The sequence below is a fragment of the Trachemys scripta genome, chromosome 2 (assembly GCF_013100865.1).
Source record: "Trachemys scripta elegans isolate TJP31775 chromosome 2, CAS_Tse_1.0, whole genome shotgun sequence".
Classification (NCBI taxonomy): Eukaryota; Metazoa; Chordata; order Testudines; family Emydidae; genus Trachemys; species Trachemys scripta.
Window position 1 is genome coordinate 227,352,818 of NC_048299.1, and position 18,596 is coordinate 227,371,413.

Genomic DNA, 18,596 nt, shown 5'->3' on the forward strand with positions numbered 1-18,596 from the left:
GGAGAAGGGAAGATCTCATCTGAGGAATGGGTGACTCTGAAGTACAGCACCCCTTCTAATACTGCACTGTTAGCATTATATGCAAGAACAAACCCTTTTCTAGGACTTGGACACATGACCTTCTTGTCCAGAGAAGAGAGTGCAACTTAGTGAATCAAGTAAAAAGCAACAGAGGGTCCTTTGGCACCTTTAAGACTAACAGAAGTATTGGGAGCATAAGCTTTCGTGGGTAAGAACCTCACTTCTTGCATCTGAAGAAGTGAGGTTCTTACCCACGAAAGCTTATGCTCCCAATACTTCTGTTAGTCTTAAAGGTGCCAAAGGACCCTCTGTTGCTTTTTACTTGATTCACTAAGTTGCACTCTCTTCTCTGGACAAGAAGGTCATGTGTCCAAGTCCTAGAAAAGGGTTTGTTCTTGCATATAATGCTAACAGTGCAGTATTAGAAGGGGTGCTGTACTTCAGAGTCACCCATTCCTCAGATGAGATCTTCCCTTCTCCGGTCCTACTGCACATTTTGAAAAGTTCACAAGATAACCCCTATATCCTGGCCAGCATCCCCTAACTAAAGCGAGGTCTGATGACAAATTAGACAAATGCTGCTTTCATTATTTTATTATCTCAATATAACTCTGTCATGTACTACCTGGCTATGTCATATACTAGTCTTTATATTCTGCGGCAGGCTGAAATGAGGAAGCAATCAATTTGGCTGACAGTAGCTCCCAGTTGCACAGTGCATGTTGTTAACAACTTCACAGTTCCTACCTTGGCCACATTGATTATGTATTTATTTTTCCTTCAAATTTTTAAAATAAAATTATAGTGTTATTAAATATTTTATAGAACCCAAGGATGTGCAAGCTACAATGATGTTATTCTAGGATGCTGAGGTATGTGCAATAACTCAGGCTTTATTTACGCTTCAAACCTTTACACAGGGAAACCTGATATTCTAACATAGATAAGGCATGTCTCACAGTTGAGTGAGGAGTGGTTGCACTGCAATATGATTTGCTTGGGAATCCATTCCTTTGATAACTGACCTCAAGCCATGAAGGATTTCAGTTCTAGGACCACTTATTGGTACCTGGCTATGCAATCTTATCCCTTCCATGTTCTCTTACCATCCTGTAGCAGTTTGCTAATGTTCACTTCTTTTCCCTGAATGGGAAGTGGGATGACTTTCTATTGAGAACAGGCCCCCTAGCAATGCCCTGAATAGAGGTGTAATGATACATACAGCCCAGGTTAATTAGAGCACAGCTTCTTTCCTCCCTCTGCTTGGACTGTGGGTCGAAGGAAGACCAAAAGAGATGGTTCAGGATTCATTGAGCACAAGTAGATGGCTCTTATTGCCCTAATATAAATGGTTCTCCTTAGAAGGAAGAGGGTTGACAGGAGAAACTCTGGAGAGATGCAAACCTGCCTGGGTTACTCCAAAACATGGGTGATGGGTTCTACTTTGTATGTTTATTCTGCATTATTCTGAGTTGGAAAAAAAACTGGGGATTGTATCTGGGAATGACTCTCAGACCTCTGTGGCCTTTTTTGTTTGTGTTTAGAGAGCAGAGTCTGCTGTAAGTTACAGCCCGACTTGAAAAGACTGGTGTACCTCTCAAAGTATGAGCTAGCCCAAGCCAATGGCCCCTACCTCTGTTATTTCCATTGGGGTCAATGAGTCAGCCGTCACATGTAGGACAGATTTGTATATTGTTGTATTGCACTCCACATTTTTTGTATATTAGAGCACTTCCGACTGCCTTATTGTATCTTTGGAAGAACACCAAACACCAAAATATGGTTTTAAATGAACCATTTCTGAGAAATGAGAACAAAGGCTTTTTGACTGAGCATCAATTAAATAGTAAAGCAGAAAATAATTAACATTAGTACTTCTAATGGAAACCTTGAGTTACTTATGGCTTTTTTTAAAAAATATGCTTTTCCAAATAAAGTACTTCTATAGATTTGTTTCTCATAACTGTTAAACTTTCATAAATAATTTCAAGGCTGCCCATATTCCTTTATCTTACAAATAATTGAACTAAATGCTAAAACCATTAAATTCTGTAATATATTCTGTTCTTTTCTCATAATGCTAACTATCTGAAGAAAAATGACCAGATATTCCTCACAAAATGAAAGCTACAAGACACTGAAATTCCTGTTTCCCATTAAAATTAATGGCAAAATGTTTCTCCTTAGACTGAGATCAAGCCATTTCCACAACAATCTGTGGAACTTGTTCCATACAATGATCTGTGAGAACTTGATTTTGTTTGCCTTCAGCCTACTGTATAAGGTTATACTTCTCAACCAAGCTTTTGCCTAATCAAATGGCCATTTCCTTCATTCTTTAAGTGCGCCCAAACTGTCATAGGCATCACAGCGATGCAGGATCAGGCTCTTAAGGCATTTCTTTTTCTTTCCTTGTTTAGACTTTTCTAGTTTAAAAATTGATGTTTGATTTTATATGTGATGAAATGAGAGATGTGAGCACTATGAATTATTAAATTAACTAAATTGCATGATTAATTTCTGAACATGTTAATCAGTGTAATAGGGTGCTTGGTGGGGTAAGGTGGCCTCGTAGTTACCATTCTTAGCGCCATCCTCTCTGTGGGTAGGATTTGCAGTCCTTCTCTTAATCAGAGGTGCACTCAGGCGGCAGGAAGTCTATGTCCCTCCTGTAATAGGGGTCGTTGGCAGGGGAGCCTCGACCCACACACTCAACCAGGCTCTGAACCATGTCTGGCCCCTGAAGGTGCCTTCTGAGTTACCCTCCCTGGGTCACTTCCTACCGTCTGCCTTTCTCCTCCAGTCTGATATGAGGCAAAAAGAAAAGGCAACCAAAACCGTCAACCCAACCAGGTTCAACACATAGTCTTCCTCCCTCTGGAAGGCATCCTTGTCAAGAACCTTCATGGAGAGTCTGTCCTCCTCCCCAGCCTCCCTCCTTCTGTGATGGGTTGCTCCCTTTTCAACTCTTTCTTCAGTTGGAGCATGCTCTGCAGGTCTGGAGAGGTGGGGCTATCTGGGCCCAGTACAGCCCTTTAACCCCTTCAAGCCCAGTATGGGGTCGTACACCCCATCACAATCAGCCATTCAGTTTCTCACCAGTGAGTAAGGTTTAAAATAATTACATTTAATGCTGAATGCTAAAAGATGAATATTTAACACAATTATAGAAACTGTGGCATTTTATATTCTTTGCCTGTAGAGTTAATTTGCATTAATGAATATCAACCTTTTTATTTTAAAATTATAGGGCAAATCATGCTCACCTTAGTCATAAGTAGACCCTCTGGAGTCAGTAAGAGAAGCAGTATTTGACTTGATGTGGGTAAATCTAGAGTTTTTCTTTGTGAAAATCAAATAAAAGAAAGAAAGAAAAAGTAAAAGAAAAAATTTAGATAACTTTGACTTTATTTGGAGCACATAACACATTTTTTAAAGAATACAAGCAACCACTTACAAATACCTTTACTTTTAACTTCCAGGATGGGTTGCTAACCAGAGCCTTGTTTATTTTGTTTTACAGATTTTGGCCATTGTATCCATTCTGTTCATCGTACTGTCAACCATTGCTTTGTCTCTCAATACACTACCTGAGCTTCAAGAAATAGATGAATTTGGACAACCAAATGACAACCCCCAATTAGCACATGTTGAAGCTGTGTGTATTGCTTGGTTTACTATGGAGTACCTTCTGCGTTTCCTGTCCTCACCAAATAAGTGGAAGTTCTTCAAAGGTCCATTAAATGTGATTGATTTACTGGCCATTTTGCCATATTATGTCACCATTTTCCTCACAGAGTCCAACAAAAGTGTGCTGCAGTTCCAAAACGTCAGACGTGTGGTTCAGATATTTCGTATTATGAGGATACTAAGAATCCTTAAACTTGCCAGGCATTCAACAGGCCTTCAGTCTTTAGGTTTCACTCTCAGGCGGAGTTACAATGAATTGGGTTTGTTGATATTATTTTTAGCAATGGGAATAATGATCTTTTCCAGCCTTGTGTTTTTTGCTGAAAAGGATGAAGATGCTACAAAGTTTACTAGTATCCCAGCATCGTTTTGGTGGGCTACCATCACTATGACCACTGTAGGATATGGTGACATTTATCCTAAGACTCTACTCGGAAAAATAGTTGGAGGACTGTGTTGCATTGCTGGAGTGCTGGTAATAGCCTTGCCCATACCAATCATTGTGAATAACTTCTCTGAGTTTTACAAAGAGCAAAAACGGCAGGAAAAGGCCATTAAAAGAAGAGAGGCCCTTGAGCGAGCTAAAAGAAATGGAAGCATTATCTCCATGAACCTGAAAGATGCTTTTGCGCGCAGTATGGAACTCATTGATGTAGCAGTGGACACAGGAAAGCCTGGCGATCCAGCCAATTCAAAGGATACACCTGATGATAACCACTTATCTCCAAGCAGGTGGAAGTGGGCCAGAAGGACAATGTCTGAAACTAGTTCAAATAAGTCTTACGAGAACAAATATCAGGAAGTTAGTCAGCAGGGCTCCCATGAGCAATTGAATAATGCCGCTGATGCTGCTTCCAGCCCACAACACCTGAGTGCTCAAAAATTAGAGATGTTATATAATGAAATTACTAAAACTCAGTCTCAGCCTAATCTTAATGCTGGCTACCAAGATCAGCCAGTAAAACCACCTGAGTATGAGGAAGAAATAGAAATGGAAGAGGTTACTGGGCAAAGAGATCAGTTGCCAGCTGGACATACAGATGTAATAACAGACATGAGAAGCACATCTAGTATTGATAGCTTCACCAGTTGTGCAACTGACTTCACAGAAACAGAAAGGTCACCCCTTCCTCCTTACCTTGGCTCTCACCTGCAAATGAGATTCCCGAGTGACTCTGTTAATCTAGAGGACAACCAAAAAACAAAGAGTTCTCAATTTGTATCACTCACAAGAGAGAAAATGCTTGCCCCTAGAGATGTCACTTTTGACTATAAGCCAATTGACACAGCTGCAAACAATGATGGTTGTGGCTCCCAAACTGTCCTGCATGGTCATTTGCATTTTGACAGTGCCATGGAAAGCCCCAAAAGTTCTCTAAAAGGTAACAATCCATTAAAACCTAGATCACTTAAAGTTAACTTTAAGGAAAACAGAGGCAGTGCTCCACAAACTCCACCAAGCACTGTGAGGCCATTGCCAGTAACAGCAGGAGCAGACTTTACACAGTCTACATCTCAGCATATTAGCACCATTCTTTTAGAAGAGAATTCACCCCAAGGTGAAAGACCCATCATGCTGGGTGCCGATGCCTCGATGCTTTGCCAGGGACCTCCTAAAAGATCATCCCCTCTGTTTCCCAAACAAAAGCGTTTCACTTTCCCTTCAAAGGAGAGGAGAAGCTTCACTGAAATAGACACTGAAGAAGAAGAAGACTTCATGGAGATCTCTGGTGTGAAACACGAAAAGAAGCAGGATATCAAAACAAATTGCTTTGGGGACAAACACAATGATGGCACCCATTTAACAGATGAGCCAAGAGTCAGCTCTTCTTCACCCAAAAGCATGGGTCACAACTGTACTCAAGACATTTACCATGCTGGGAGTGAAGTAAAGAAGGACATTAACCAAGAAAGTTACAAAATGGAAAACCATTTATTTGCTCCAGAAATTCATGCAAATCCAGGAGAAACTGGTTATTGTCCCACACGTGAAACCAGCATGTGACTAGTCACAAAAGCAATAAAAAAAACTCTTCTTAAAACCACAGTTAGTAATGCCTGTGAACTGAAACATGGAAGCCTCAAAACAAAAAACAAAAAAAAGTGCATAAAATTGTTATTTTTGCATGGCATGAAGAGTTGTTTAGTTTATGTACTGTTTAAGTAAAGAGTTCCAAGACTGCTTTTTGTAACAAACAAACAAAAAGGGAGAAAAAAAAGACTCAAGAACAGTGAGTAAAATAAAGAGAATTCTGTTAGGAGCCAGTGTTCTGCAAAGTCTGACATTTTTGATCCTTTCACTTTATGATTGTAGACAGATTTTAAATTCTGTGAACTTTTTTTTCTCTTGGTTACAATGAGTTTTAGAATTTGCACATGAAAGGATTAAAAGTCAATGCATGCATTCATAATGATGTGAAACAAGGTGCTTTGAGCTTGCAAAATGAATATATTTGTAAATAGTTTGGGGTTGGGGGGAGAGCTACTGTTATCAAGAATCTGTGGACATCAAGTTTCCTGGGACACAGGTACTTCCTTCACAGCACATTGCTTGGAGGATTTGTACAGACTTATGTTGCAAAATTGCAACTTCTGCTTAAAGCATCTCACATATCTTGCTTTCTGTTAAAAAGCTCATGAGTATATCTGTTTATTTAAGGGACTTCAGTATTTTTAGTTTATCTGTGCTGTAAATCATAGTATTTTTTATTTGCATAAACTTTGTTGTTGCATTTGTAATTTAAATTAAGGATTCTTGAGAAAAGTAAAGATTTAATGACCAGAATTGAAGCATTTGATATTTTATATAAGCACTGCCAAAATTTGATAATTTATAACAATGCCCCATCATAAAATAAGAATACAAACCATACAATTATTGCTGTGGCAATAAATAGGGCCAAATGCCCATCAAGAATGAAACAGTTTATATCCAAAGAGTTCTCACTCTCAATACAATTATTTTCAATTCTTATTTTTGCTGAAGAATTTTTTTCTTTCTTTTGTTTTATTTGATGATCTCCTGGGGGCCCTTTTTTAGCATTTTCCCCCTTTAACCTACAGTTCTCTTTTCTCTTTAACTATGGTGTCCATGGTCCAGCTGGAGGGCAGAGGAGCAGTTATCTTGAAGGCTGTTTTCATTGCCACTCCATGGATCAACAGAAAAAAAGCATTTAATGAAAGGAAAATATCAGCCACCCCATTCCCCCCCGATGCCAAAGCATCTTTATTTTTAGGGTGTACTTGAGCTCTGTCTCAGCCTTGGGAAAGATGCTGAACCCAAACCTAGCTTATAATGCACCAATGAAGCTCTGCATGAATGAAGCTATTCATTTTTTCTCCAGTAGATTTTTTCACTTCATAAATCCCCATATGTCTGGTGAATAAGCAGATTCACAATAATGTAAACTAGCCAATATTTTTCCTTGTGAAAAACAAATAATTTCATTTTGATATTTTCCTCTGATTACTTCAAAAATATAGAGCCTGATGCTCTTCTTACTGACAGTGGTCTTACAATGATGTGGACCAGCTCCTTGCCTGAAATGAAGGATTTTCCAGTGGTTAGGGAGGTAGCCTTGTACTTGAGAGACTCAGGCTCAGTCCCTTGTTCTACCACAAACTTCCTGTGTGACTTTAGGCAAGTCACTTACCCCCTCTGTGCCTCAGTTCCCCATCTGTAAAATAGGAAGAACAATTCTCACAGAGGTCTTGTAAGGAAAAATATATTAAAGCTAATGAGGCTCTGACATACTGTGGTAATGGGAGCCATAAAAGTACTTGAGAGAGAGAGCTGGTGTAAATCAGCATAGCTCTCTTGATCTCAGTGGATCCTGGCCAATTTACAGAAGCTGAGGATCCAGCCATGTGATTCCATTCACTTAAGCAAAGTTGCCCCTCTCTTAAGTGAGTGGAACAGCCTGGTCCATGATGTACTTCTCTTAGAAGAGAGGACATTTTTGTTACAAAGCTGCCTTCCCCAAAAGATTACAGAGCTGATCATGCAGAGCTTACTCAGGTCTTACCCATGTAAGGGCTGCAAGATAGAACCCCAAATACCTATTCAATTGGCTGGACCAAATAATAAGCACAGCATAGTTCCTTGGTTTAAAATAGGAAAATCTTTAATTGTTGGTCTTTTAAGGACTTTTTTTTTTTTTTTTTACCAAATGAGTCCAAGTGTTTCTTGTGTGATTTGAAACCTTGGTGTACGATATCATTTCTCCCAATCAGTGTCTGGTCATTAATTCTCAAAATAAAAATGCTGTTTCTGTCCTTAGTTGCAGTCCAGGTAACCCTATTCCTACATATAATTCTACCTATTTCTACGGCACTCTGCTGAACACTTTTCAACCATTTGTTTCACTGTTCCAAAACTTATCTCTTGAATGTTTGCTAGTCGTTAATCTTCTATATTTATTTTTATTGTTTACTGGTAGATATTTTCAATGACTCAGACTAAATGCCAGTCCATTTTATATGCCTAAAGTGTTGGTCAGTACGTATTTTCTATTTATAGTTTTGTGAAATCACACAATCCTATTTGATCTGCCTTTAGGTTCTAGCCCACAAAAAGAAAACCAAGTTTAGTCCAAATGGAGCCCAGTCCTTTAGTCTTAACCTAGGGAAAACTCCCATTCAAGTTAATGACTGTTCAGGCAAACCCCCAGGTCTAGGGTTCTGATGCCGCAATGTGCTCCACACAGGTGGACCTCTGAACATGGTCAGAGCCCCTTTGAAGGCAGTGGCTTTCTGTAAAGGAGCAGGAGTATGACCATGTGGAGCTCATTGGAGCTTTAATCCTTAAGTATCCCCTGAGTTAAATCAGTCCTTTATCAAGGCCTGATTCTGCTCCTAGTAAAGTCATTGAGAACTCAGTGGGTGTAGAATCAAGCCCTCATGTCTTGTGCAGGCAAATTCCCATTGAAACCAATGGCAGTTTGGCAAAATTAGGACTGAATAAAACCAAAGTAAGGACTTTGAGATTTGGCCCCTAGTAAAGTCAATGAAAGCTTTGACTGAGTAAAGATCACAAGACCGGGCCCTTATTGGCCATCGTATTTGAAACATTTTCAGAGAAGCACAGAAGCTTGGAATTGAACAGGCAAAGCCAATGCAGTTCTCATTAATAACAGTCACAGTAATTTTAGAAATCTTGAGGGCAGAAGGATCAGGCTTTAGAAATGTTCTTTATGATAGTCTAGTTCACGTAGCACAGTGTTGATCATGCTGAATTATATTTCCAGGAACACAGGCTTGCACAGTGGGCATTTCCAGCCTAGCCTAGAAACAAGGGGCCCAGTCCTGAACACCTAACTCATGCAAAACTCCAAATTAAAATATTGACCTGAGTAAAGGCTGCAGGACTGGGCCTGTCTCTTCCTCCAACAGAGGAAGCATGGTCCTGGGTGATTTGATTCAGTAAAATTAATACATTTAAAATTATGCAAAACTACTTGACCTACATTTTTTTTCTGCTTTTCCTGAGATTTCTGAGCCATTTCAGACCCAATTCTGCTCCCATTTGCCATATATTACAATAGAAGGAGACCTTTCAGAGTTTTGGGGCCAGATTCTACACTATAAACAGAGCGACTCTGGTAACTCCAGATTTACATGCACACCCGTGCAACTGAAACTGGAGTCTGGTTCTTGGCATCCCTGGAACATGAAGATCATTCATGAAGATGATTTTGAAACATAGGCAAAGAGTATTTTTAAAATTTTTACATTGATTTCAGAATCCTGAATCAAAATTGTGATTAATTTTCCATGTTTTAGCCAAACTTACATGTTTAAAAGAGATTTACATATCAATCAGAACATTTTCTGATTGTCTAAATGATACTATTCCAGATGAGGGGTAAAAGGTAATATATTGCACAAAGTGCAAAGTAAATACATATAAGTAAACTATGGTTATGTGGGAAACATATGGTCTTAAGAATATAATATGGAGGATAAAGTTATTGCACTACACAATTTGTGTAAACCAACACCACCTTTTTTAATAAACACAAAAAGCTTTTTAAACTTCATTTATAGAACATGTGAACCCTTATGCCGATGCAGCAATATAATGCACTGCGTTCTCATTTCACAATTGGGTGTAGAAGTCAAACATTGCTACGGTTAAAGAGGTGGTTTGCCATCTGATACACCACCAAAGCAACTGAGTTGAACAGCTATTTATTTCCACTGCCGTACTACATAAGCAAAAATATGTATCTAAAACCTTGTATTCTTGCTTCTAACCTTTAAATCAAAGCAGTAATTGGCTTCTTAGTTCCTATTAACAATAGATATCATCTGGTTTCTTCTAGATTAAAAACATTGGCATGTTTTAATGGTTGTTTTTTATATATATGGATCAGCAGCTTGGTTAAGGTTCTTTATGTCTATTTGGAATGATGTTTATCCTGAAACGAAATCCCAAATATATAAGTGAAAATAGAAATAGAAATTAGTTATGTTTGCAAGCAAAATGAATTAGAAATGAGAGACTCCTGAATACAATGTTTAGACTCTTTAAGAATTTCATGGAATATTGAATTTAAAACAATTTGAACTTTGAAGTTCTTGTGCTTGCAAAGTAGTTCATTAACTGCTTATGCTCCTGCCTTTTAAAAATGGCTTTGCCACAAGGGCTCAATTCGGTTGTCATTATCAGGCCAAACTGCAAGCAAATTCAATGGGGAAAGTTGCAGGTTAGCCTGATAAAGGCTCCCACCCTAACTGATTACATGTTTATTTTCATTAATGCACAATTTTGGCTTTGATGGCAATGAAAAGATTTGATCATGTAAAACATTTTAAATGAAACAATGGCAGAAAGAGGCTGTCTCACGGTAGCCAGCCCAGGTCCACCAGAAAGTGCAAATGCAATAAAGGGGAAGAAAGGCAGAGAAACTGTAAGTAAACAAGGCATGTTGTCAATTAAAAAAAATATCGGTTGTTCTTATACATATATAATGAGGAAAATATGGGTATGAAATATAACATTAAGGCTCTAATTCTGACCCTAACTTACCTACAGTTCCTATGGTTCTTCATTGAGAGTCTCAAAACAGTGAATTATGTCTCCATCTACCTAGTGTGTCTACCTGGGCATTTATACCATGCTTATTATAATATTTGAACACTTTCCTGAAAAATAAACTCACAGTAAAGACTCACTGTTAAGCTTTGCTTCTCCTCCCATTACCCCCAAATGACAGATATGGCTGTGCAAATATATAGAGAAATTCATTGTCTTGCGAACAAGGAGATTCATGCTCAGAGTAATCTCTCTTGGAAGGGAGTTAAATTTCATCCTGTATTCAGTGATGAACCACTATAGTATCCAGAACACCGAATACTTGCCACACTTTGAACCAGACAGAGCTGTTTCAAAGCTGTTGCCCTCATTTCCTGTTAACACATGCATTGTAGCAGTCTAGCAGTCTAACTATGGCAAAGTCAGCATACAGTAGGTGGGGGTAAAGGCATAAATAGAAGCTGGTGTTTCTGGAAGGCTTTAATTACTATTTGTGCATATCAGAGAAGTAAAATGCCAGGATGATTCCAAGGCTATGGATTGTTTATATGATAAGTGCCGGTAGATCCACTCACCTGAGGCTGATGAGCAGGTTTTGGGTAGATTTTCAAAGAGACTCACTTTCCCACTGTCACTTCCATTTCCTCAGAGGTTAGTTTCAGATGGCTGCTTTTCATCCAGGCACTGATCTCCTTTAGGTGCTGGGTAAATAGGAGGTGACATTGTTAGTATTTGATCTGAGGAACAAGCAGGGCTGGATGCCATCTCTAGCTATTGGTATTTGAGGCTATATGTCTCACACTCTCTCCAAACAGTTTTACGTATATTTTGAATAAGATAGGCTAGAGTCTCGCAACACTGCCCAACTGAGGCCTGTGGCAGCAAAGGTGCAGTTTCCCATCACCACCCTCTATGATCATTCTAAGAAGCTCAGTGGATTTGCTCACCCCAACAGGTCTTTGCGGCATACTAGAAGCAATTTTTAGTTGACTGTTGAAAGCTATTGAGAAATCATACAGCATAAGTATGGATGTTTGTCTCTTGTCCGTGGACTAGAGGAAATCATCAACCTAAGCCATCTCAGTACAGTGTGTGGTCTAAACCCTAGTTGAAAAGGATCTAGGATTCTAATGACAGGTTTCAGAGTAGCAGCTGTGTTAGTCTGTATCCGCAAAAAGAACAGGAGTACTTGTGGCACCTTAGAGACTAACAAATTTATTAGAGCATAAGCTTTCGTGGGCTACTGCCCACTTCTTCGGATGCATATAGAGTGGAACATATATTGAGGAGATATATATACACACATACAGAGAGCATGAACAGGTGGGAGTTGTCTTACCAACTCTGAAAGGCCAATTAAGTAAGAGAAAAAAAATTTTTGAAGTGATAATCAAGCTAGCCCAGGATAGACAGTTTGATAAGAAGTGTGAGAATACTTACAAGGGGAGATAGATTCAATGTTTGTAATGGCTCAGCCATTCCCAGTCCTTATTCAATCCTGAGTTGATTGTATCTAGTTTGCATATCAATTCCAGCTCAGCAGTCTCTCGTTGGAGTCTGTTTTTGAAGTTTTTCTGTTGTAAGATAGCCACCCGCAGGTCTGTCATTGAATGGCCAGACAGGTTAAAGTGTTCTCCCATTGGTTTTTGAGTATTATGATTCCTGATGTCAGATTTATGTCCATTAATTCTTTTGTGGAGAGACTGTCCGGTTTGGCCAATGCACATGTACGAGAGACTGCTGAGCTGGAATTGATATGCAAACTAGATACAATCAACTCAGGATTGAATAAGGACTGGGAATGGCTGAGCCATTACAAACATTGAATCTATCTCCCCTTGTAAGTATTCTCACACTTCTTATCAAACTGTCTGTACTGGGCTAGCTTGATTATCACTTCAAAAAAAATTTTCTCTTACTTAATTGGCCTCTCAGAGTTGGTAAGACAACTCCCACCTGTTTATGCTCTCTGTATGTGTGTATATATATCTCCTCAATATATGTTCCACTCTATATGCATCCGAAGAAGTGGGCAGTAGCCCACGAAAGCTTATGCTCTAATAAATGTGTTAGTCTCTAAGGTGCCACAACTAGGATTCTAATGCAGGTCAAATGTTCTTGGAGGTGACTCTTTCCCAGCTTCTCCATCACTTTGCTTAGGGAACAGAGATTAGATATTAGGCAGTAGTTGGGAATACTGGTTGCATCGCTTGATGGCTTCTTGAACACTGATGTCAGGCCAAAGAACATGGTTATACCATATGAGATGTCATACTAGTACAAAGGGGTGAGTCAAGGGTGGAGTAACAGACGTCTGTGTGTTTCCTGTGCTGGGAGTGTAAATACCTTTGGGAAATGTCCCACTGATTTAAGCAGAATTACCCATTAGCTTCAATGAGGATTTCTTCTAAAACATCAGTGGTATATGGCCCTGTACTATTACTTTAAGGATTATTTTGGTATTTAATTTCCTTTATGAGGGCTAATAGAGGACCATGCTGATCCCTTTGTAGAGTTGGGGACTAACACACCAATGAATATTGATCTTCTTAATTAAAATTTCCCAGATAACACAATACTAATGAATTCACCTAATTCAAAATAAAACATTATGCTGTCCAAATCTGCTAATTAAATTTAATAGTGATGTTTCATCACTCTGTATTGTCTGTACTCTTATGGTTAATGTAAACACTCATAAAAGCTCTGCTGAACAAAAGAGTAGTCTGGGCAATTAATTTCATTGGGCTAAATTTTACCCTCAGGTAACACTTAGATCTTCCATTGACTTCAATGGGAGTCACACAAAGTGATCAGAAGGAAGAACAAGGCTCAGCATGAACACTAAAACAAAATGAGTATTCTAAATTACAGTGTCTTCAAAGGACACTTGCATATCTACACTGCAATTAAACACCTGAGGCTGGCCCATGTCAGCTGAGTTGAGCTCATGGGGCTCAGGTGGTGGGGCTGTAAAACTGTGGTGTAGACATCTGGGCTCAGGCTAGAGCCTGGGCTCTTGGACCCTGCCCCCTCATAGGGTCATAGAATCATAGAATATCAGGGCTGGAAGAGACCTCAGGAGATCATCTAGTCCAACCCCCTGCTCAAAGCAGGACCAACCCCAACTAAATCATCCCTGCCAGGACTTTGTCAAGCCAGGCCTTAGAAATCTCTAAGGATGGAGATTCCACACCTCCCTAGGTAACCCATTCCAGTGCTTCACCACCCTCCTAGTGAAATAGTTTTTCCTAATATCCAACCTACTTCTCCTACTGCAACTTGAGACCATTGCTCCTTGTTCTGTCATCTGCCACCACTGAGAACAGCCGAGCACCATCCTCTTTGGAACCCCCCTTCAGGTAGTTGAAGGCAGCTATCAACTCTCCCCTCCCTTTTCTCTTCCTGGGCTCCAGCTCAAGCCCAAACATCCACTGCAGTTTTACAGCCCAGCAGCCCGAGCCCTGCAAGCCCAAATCAACTGACACAGGCCAGCTGCCGGTGTTTAATTGCAGTATAGACACTGAAGTGCTTATACAGAGTCTGACAGGAAATGTCAGGAGTGTGACAATAAAAGTGTACTCTTGAAAGGCCTGATTCTTCAAACATTTGTATCTGAGTACCCTCTTATCTCTCCATCAGGAAAGATATCTGAATACCAACCATCACTTTTCAGGGATATAGCCAATCCTGCAGTCCTTGACCGGTCCTGCTCCTCTTACTCATGCAAATTGCCCTATTTGAAATCAGTGGGACTACTTGTGCATAAGAAAAGCTGGATTTGACCATTTGTGAAAGTGAAATTCTCACCACCTACATTCCTAGTTATTCCAAGTGAAGTGAACTGAGGAAGCCCATGTATGACATTAGCTAATGGTTTGATCATGTGACAGTCGAGATTAGCACTTCAGGCCTGATTCTCCAATACTTTGCACCTTCAGTAGTCATTTACCCATGCAAACTGAGTATGAAATGTTACCAAGTCGCTATGGTAGGCTATTGGTGGAGCTAATGGAGTGGGCATCCTGTGGTGGCTATACATTAGCGTGTAACCCCTTGTCTTCAGTAGAATTACTCTTGGTTTACACTGGTGTGAATGAAAGCAGACTCAGGCCTGAGGTGCATTACACCTACTTTTCACAAGTATAAATGGCTACACAAAGTGGTGGACAATCAGGCGCTTGGACTGTATATTTGTGCCCATCTGAAATGAGCGTGTAGGATAGACCTCTTTGACTCATCAGTTTAAAAAATGACGTTTACTTTTTTTACAATTACAGGGGGAAGTACATATATTTTATACTGGTACTTGAGCTAGAAGTTCAGAAAACAAAATATGTTGGCCCAGATCCTCAAAAGTATTTAGACCCAATGGGAGTTAGGCACCTAAATACCTTTTGAGGATCTGGGCCATTATTCCTGTTCCTGCAGTCTCTATAGAGGAAGCCAATGGGAGTTTTGCCTGTGTAGAACTGAAGAATTGGGCAACCTATTTTGACTTTAGGCAAACCAAACAGTATCTATCACATGTTGCAAAATGGAAAAATAAAAAAGCTTGTTGTGGGACAATCAAGGGCACATTTGGTAGAAGCTGAGTTTTGGATTTATACCTTTGTATTTTCAAAGAGTTATGCAGAGTTTTAGCCATAACTCCTGTTAAAGTTAAGGGGAGTCATGCACATAAAATGAAACATTTAGGGATTAGTGTACAAAGAAGTTGAGAGTTGATGACATAACCTATTATTTTAAGATATTTGTAAATATCAACTAAAATATGTATTATTTCATCTTTATAAGTTATTTATTGTATTAGGTACAGTAGCATGTACTATAATTAGTTTTACTGAGTTTAATGAATTTTACTTTGTATTCTTTTGTGAATGCTCTGAATGCTGCAGAAAAAAAAAAGCACAACAGTATTTTTTCAAGTTCTCTCGGCACGATTGCAGTGTCCTCACCTTGTTTCATTTTACAGGATTAGCAGCATTTCATTGTAAAACGCTCTGTTAACAACATATCTCTTTCTTTACAAAAAACTGTCGCTAGATGATAAAGGCATAATGTGATAAGTCTTGTCTAACCTCATTCATCTGCCTTTACAAAATGCCCCAGACTTGTGGGAGAATTTGCTGCTTTTGCTTCACATGTTGCTTGTCTTGGGGTGCAGTTGGGAATTATAACAGGGCATTTTGCAATGGTAATTGCATCAAACATGCTTTGTTTCATTATTATTATATTTATTAGAAATGTTTTGATTTAATTTCTTTCGGCAGATAATACCATTTAACAATAGTTTACTGTTTTTCAGCTCCCCACCTTACACCATTAGTATAATAACTTCTCACATTTAATGGTATTTGTATCAATGTCTCCATATCAGCTGCATTTTAACCTCATAAAAAAGGAAATGTGATTTTTTTTTTGTTTTGCTAAACTAGATTTTGCTAATCAACTAAATATTTCTGCACAATCAACATATTAATATGCATGTGGTAGTCTGTACAATTGTTCAACATCAGAATACCTGTTTGATTTATGTCAAATGTCTGTAAAATGAATGGCATTGTTCTCCATTTCAGTCTGACAGAATAAGCAGGATAGTAAATAAATGTGTAAATGAATCATCTGTGTCTCATTTCAGTTCTCTGCATGAAGCCACTTTACATTAAACATTACATACATACCAATACAATAATCCATAGTGTCTTTAGATTTCATTATTTTACAATATCATACCGGGAGCTCTAGTAGAAAATGTGTAAGGAAATAAATTAAACAACTATGCAAATGAAGTCAGAATCCATTATTTTTCAAAGAAAGTAAATACAGGGCTTCTAAGCTGTTTGTTCTCTCTCTCTAACATTACTACTACTACTACTACTACTACTACCTTGCATTTTTATAGATCAAAGACCTCCGCACTGTACAAATGGGTAAATATTATTATCCCCATTTTACAGATGAGGAAAGGGAAGCCTAGAGAGATTTAGCAGTGTCTTGAATTTTCAGCAGTGTCCATTAATCTTGGGTGCCTCGATTTTTGGACACCCAAACTGAGACACTTACGGGCTGATTTTCAGAGGTGCTGAGCACCCAGGATTCCAGTTCAACTTAACAGGCACTTTAGGTGCTTGACACCTCTGACAAATAAATGTTAGGAAGCCTGAGCATCCAAAATTATTGCACACTTCTGACAAGGTCAGCCTTAATGCTTGGAACACTGGCATCCTCTGCATGGAGGGTGAACCCAGCTTCCTCCACCCCCCCACGACTCTGAAAGAAAGATAATCTGGAAACTACTCAAATGAAAACAGCAGTAGGAATAACTTGCACTTGTTTCCTTTTAATAACAGTTTTGATATAACCAAACATATTTTGTATATGAAAAAGTATTTTTTCATTTTTTTTCAATATGCAGAGAGTCTATATAATTTAGAAACGAATGCATACAACATTTTCCTCTCCAAAATGAAAGCTGTTTTTGAATTTCTATGTCTGATCTGTAAAACAATGAAATAAAGATTTAGGGCCAAATTCTGCCCTTTAATGTGCATGTGTAATTCCTACTATTATTGTTTATATCACTGTAGAAGCCCCATTCAGGATCAGGGTCCCATTGTGTTATGTACTGTACAAACACATATGTAGACACTTTCTTGTACTGAAGAGCCTTTTTGTGTTGATTTTTAACCTCAGGACTACTTAATGCATAAAGCACATAGATGTTGGTAGCACAGATGAGTAAGTTTTGTTCTGCTCTTCTTTTATTTTCAACCTTCCCTTTCTCTCCTGGCCCCAGAGAAGCCCTGCTTCACCCCCGTCAGTGCTCCTCCAATTTACCTACCCTGCCCTCTGTGCGACACTATGCACACAGAGAAAGAAGATTTTGGTTTGTATTAAATAATCAGATCTAGTGATTACTCTTAGTAGTCCCAAGTGTTTCAAAGTATCTCCTAGCCCATGCACCAGGCATAGGAGACCTTTATGTCCTGGCTTTCCCCTTCCCCCTGCCAACAAAGTGCAGCAGCTCCTTCTTTCATGCCCATTGCTCTGTGAGTGGAATTTCCACTGACTTCAGAAAAGTCTCTAGGATCCAAAAAGGAGCTGTGGACTGATGCAGCAGCATACGCAAACTGATTATACTTGTTGCATCCCACACAGCATTTGATAGGAATGGACTTGATGATGCTAATATACGGTAAGTACAGAAAATGTCACTATTGACCTGGTGTCCGTGCAATTGATCTGCAATTGAACATGAAGTCAAAGGGGATTCAATGTTGGAAAGCAGACAGGCACTAGACCAGGCTATTTCATGAGAAGCATCATATCTGAAATGTACCAGGGATGGGAATTAGATAAACAATATTTCTTAAGGACTGTGAAGGCGGAAGCAGCCACAGACGTTCAAGAAGGGAACAATGTCCAGGGACCAAACTCAAACTGCATTGAGGCTAGTGGTTCTAGGTAAAGAGATCATCCTCTAGTCAACTCAACAAGCAAAGTTGAAGCACTACCTAAAGGTCAACATTGGAGAAAAATAGTAAAAAGGCAACGAACCATAAGGCAGGTTGTCATTAGAAGCAGCCTCAATGTACTGTATGGGCCCAACACTAAGGTCCTTACTCAATTTCCATTTAAACTTTATTCAGGCAAACCACCATTGAATTTAAAAGAGTGAATTAGAAGCTGACCAAAAATTGAATAAAGACCTCAGGATTTGACCCCAAATGAGGATTTGAGCAATCTTCTATCCCAAAATAGGATATAGATGGGAAATATAATAATAATAATCACTTCTAAAGTGTTTTTATGCAGAGATTTCAAAATGCGCTAAGGATGGTAAGCA

General features: G+C 39.1%; 1 protein-coding gene across 1 annotated transcript in view; it reads left to right on the plus strand.

Moving 5' to 3' along the window:
• The window catches only part of KCNB2 (potassium voltage-gated channel subfamily B member 2), a 246,198-nt gene extending 238,350 nt beyond the window's left edge, over window positions 1-7,848 (plus strand). Inside the window, exon 2 of the mRNA XM_034763107.1 lies at window positions 3,545-7,848. Within this exon, the coding sequence (XP_034618998.1) occupies window positions 3,545-5,716 (2,172 nt within the window). The 3' untranslated portion in view covers window positions 5,717-7,848. The remainder of the gene's footprint in view (window positions 1-3,544) is intronic.
• Window positions 7,849-18,596: the final 10,748 nt, after the last annotated feature.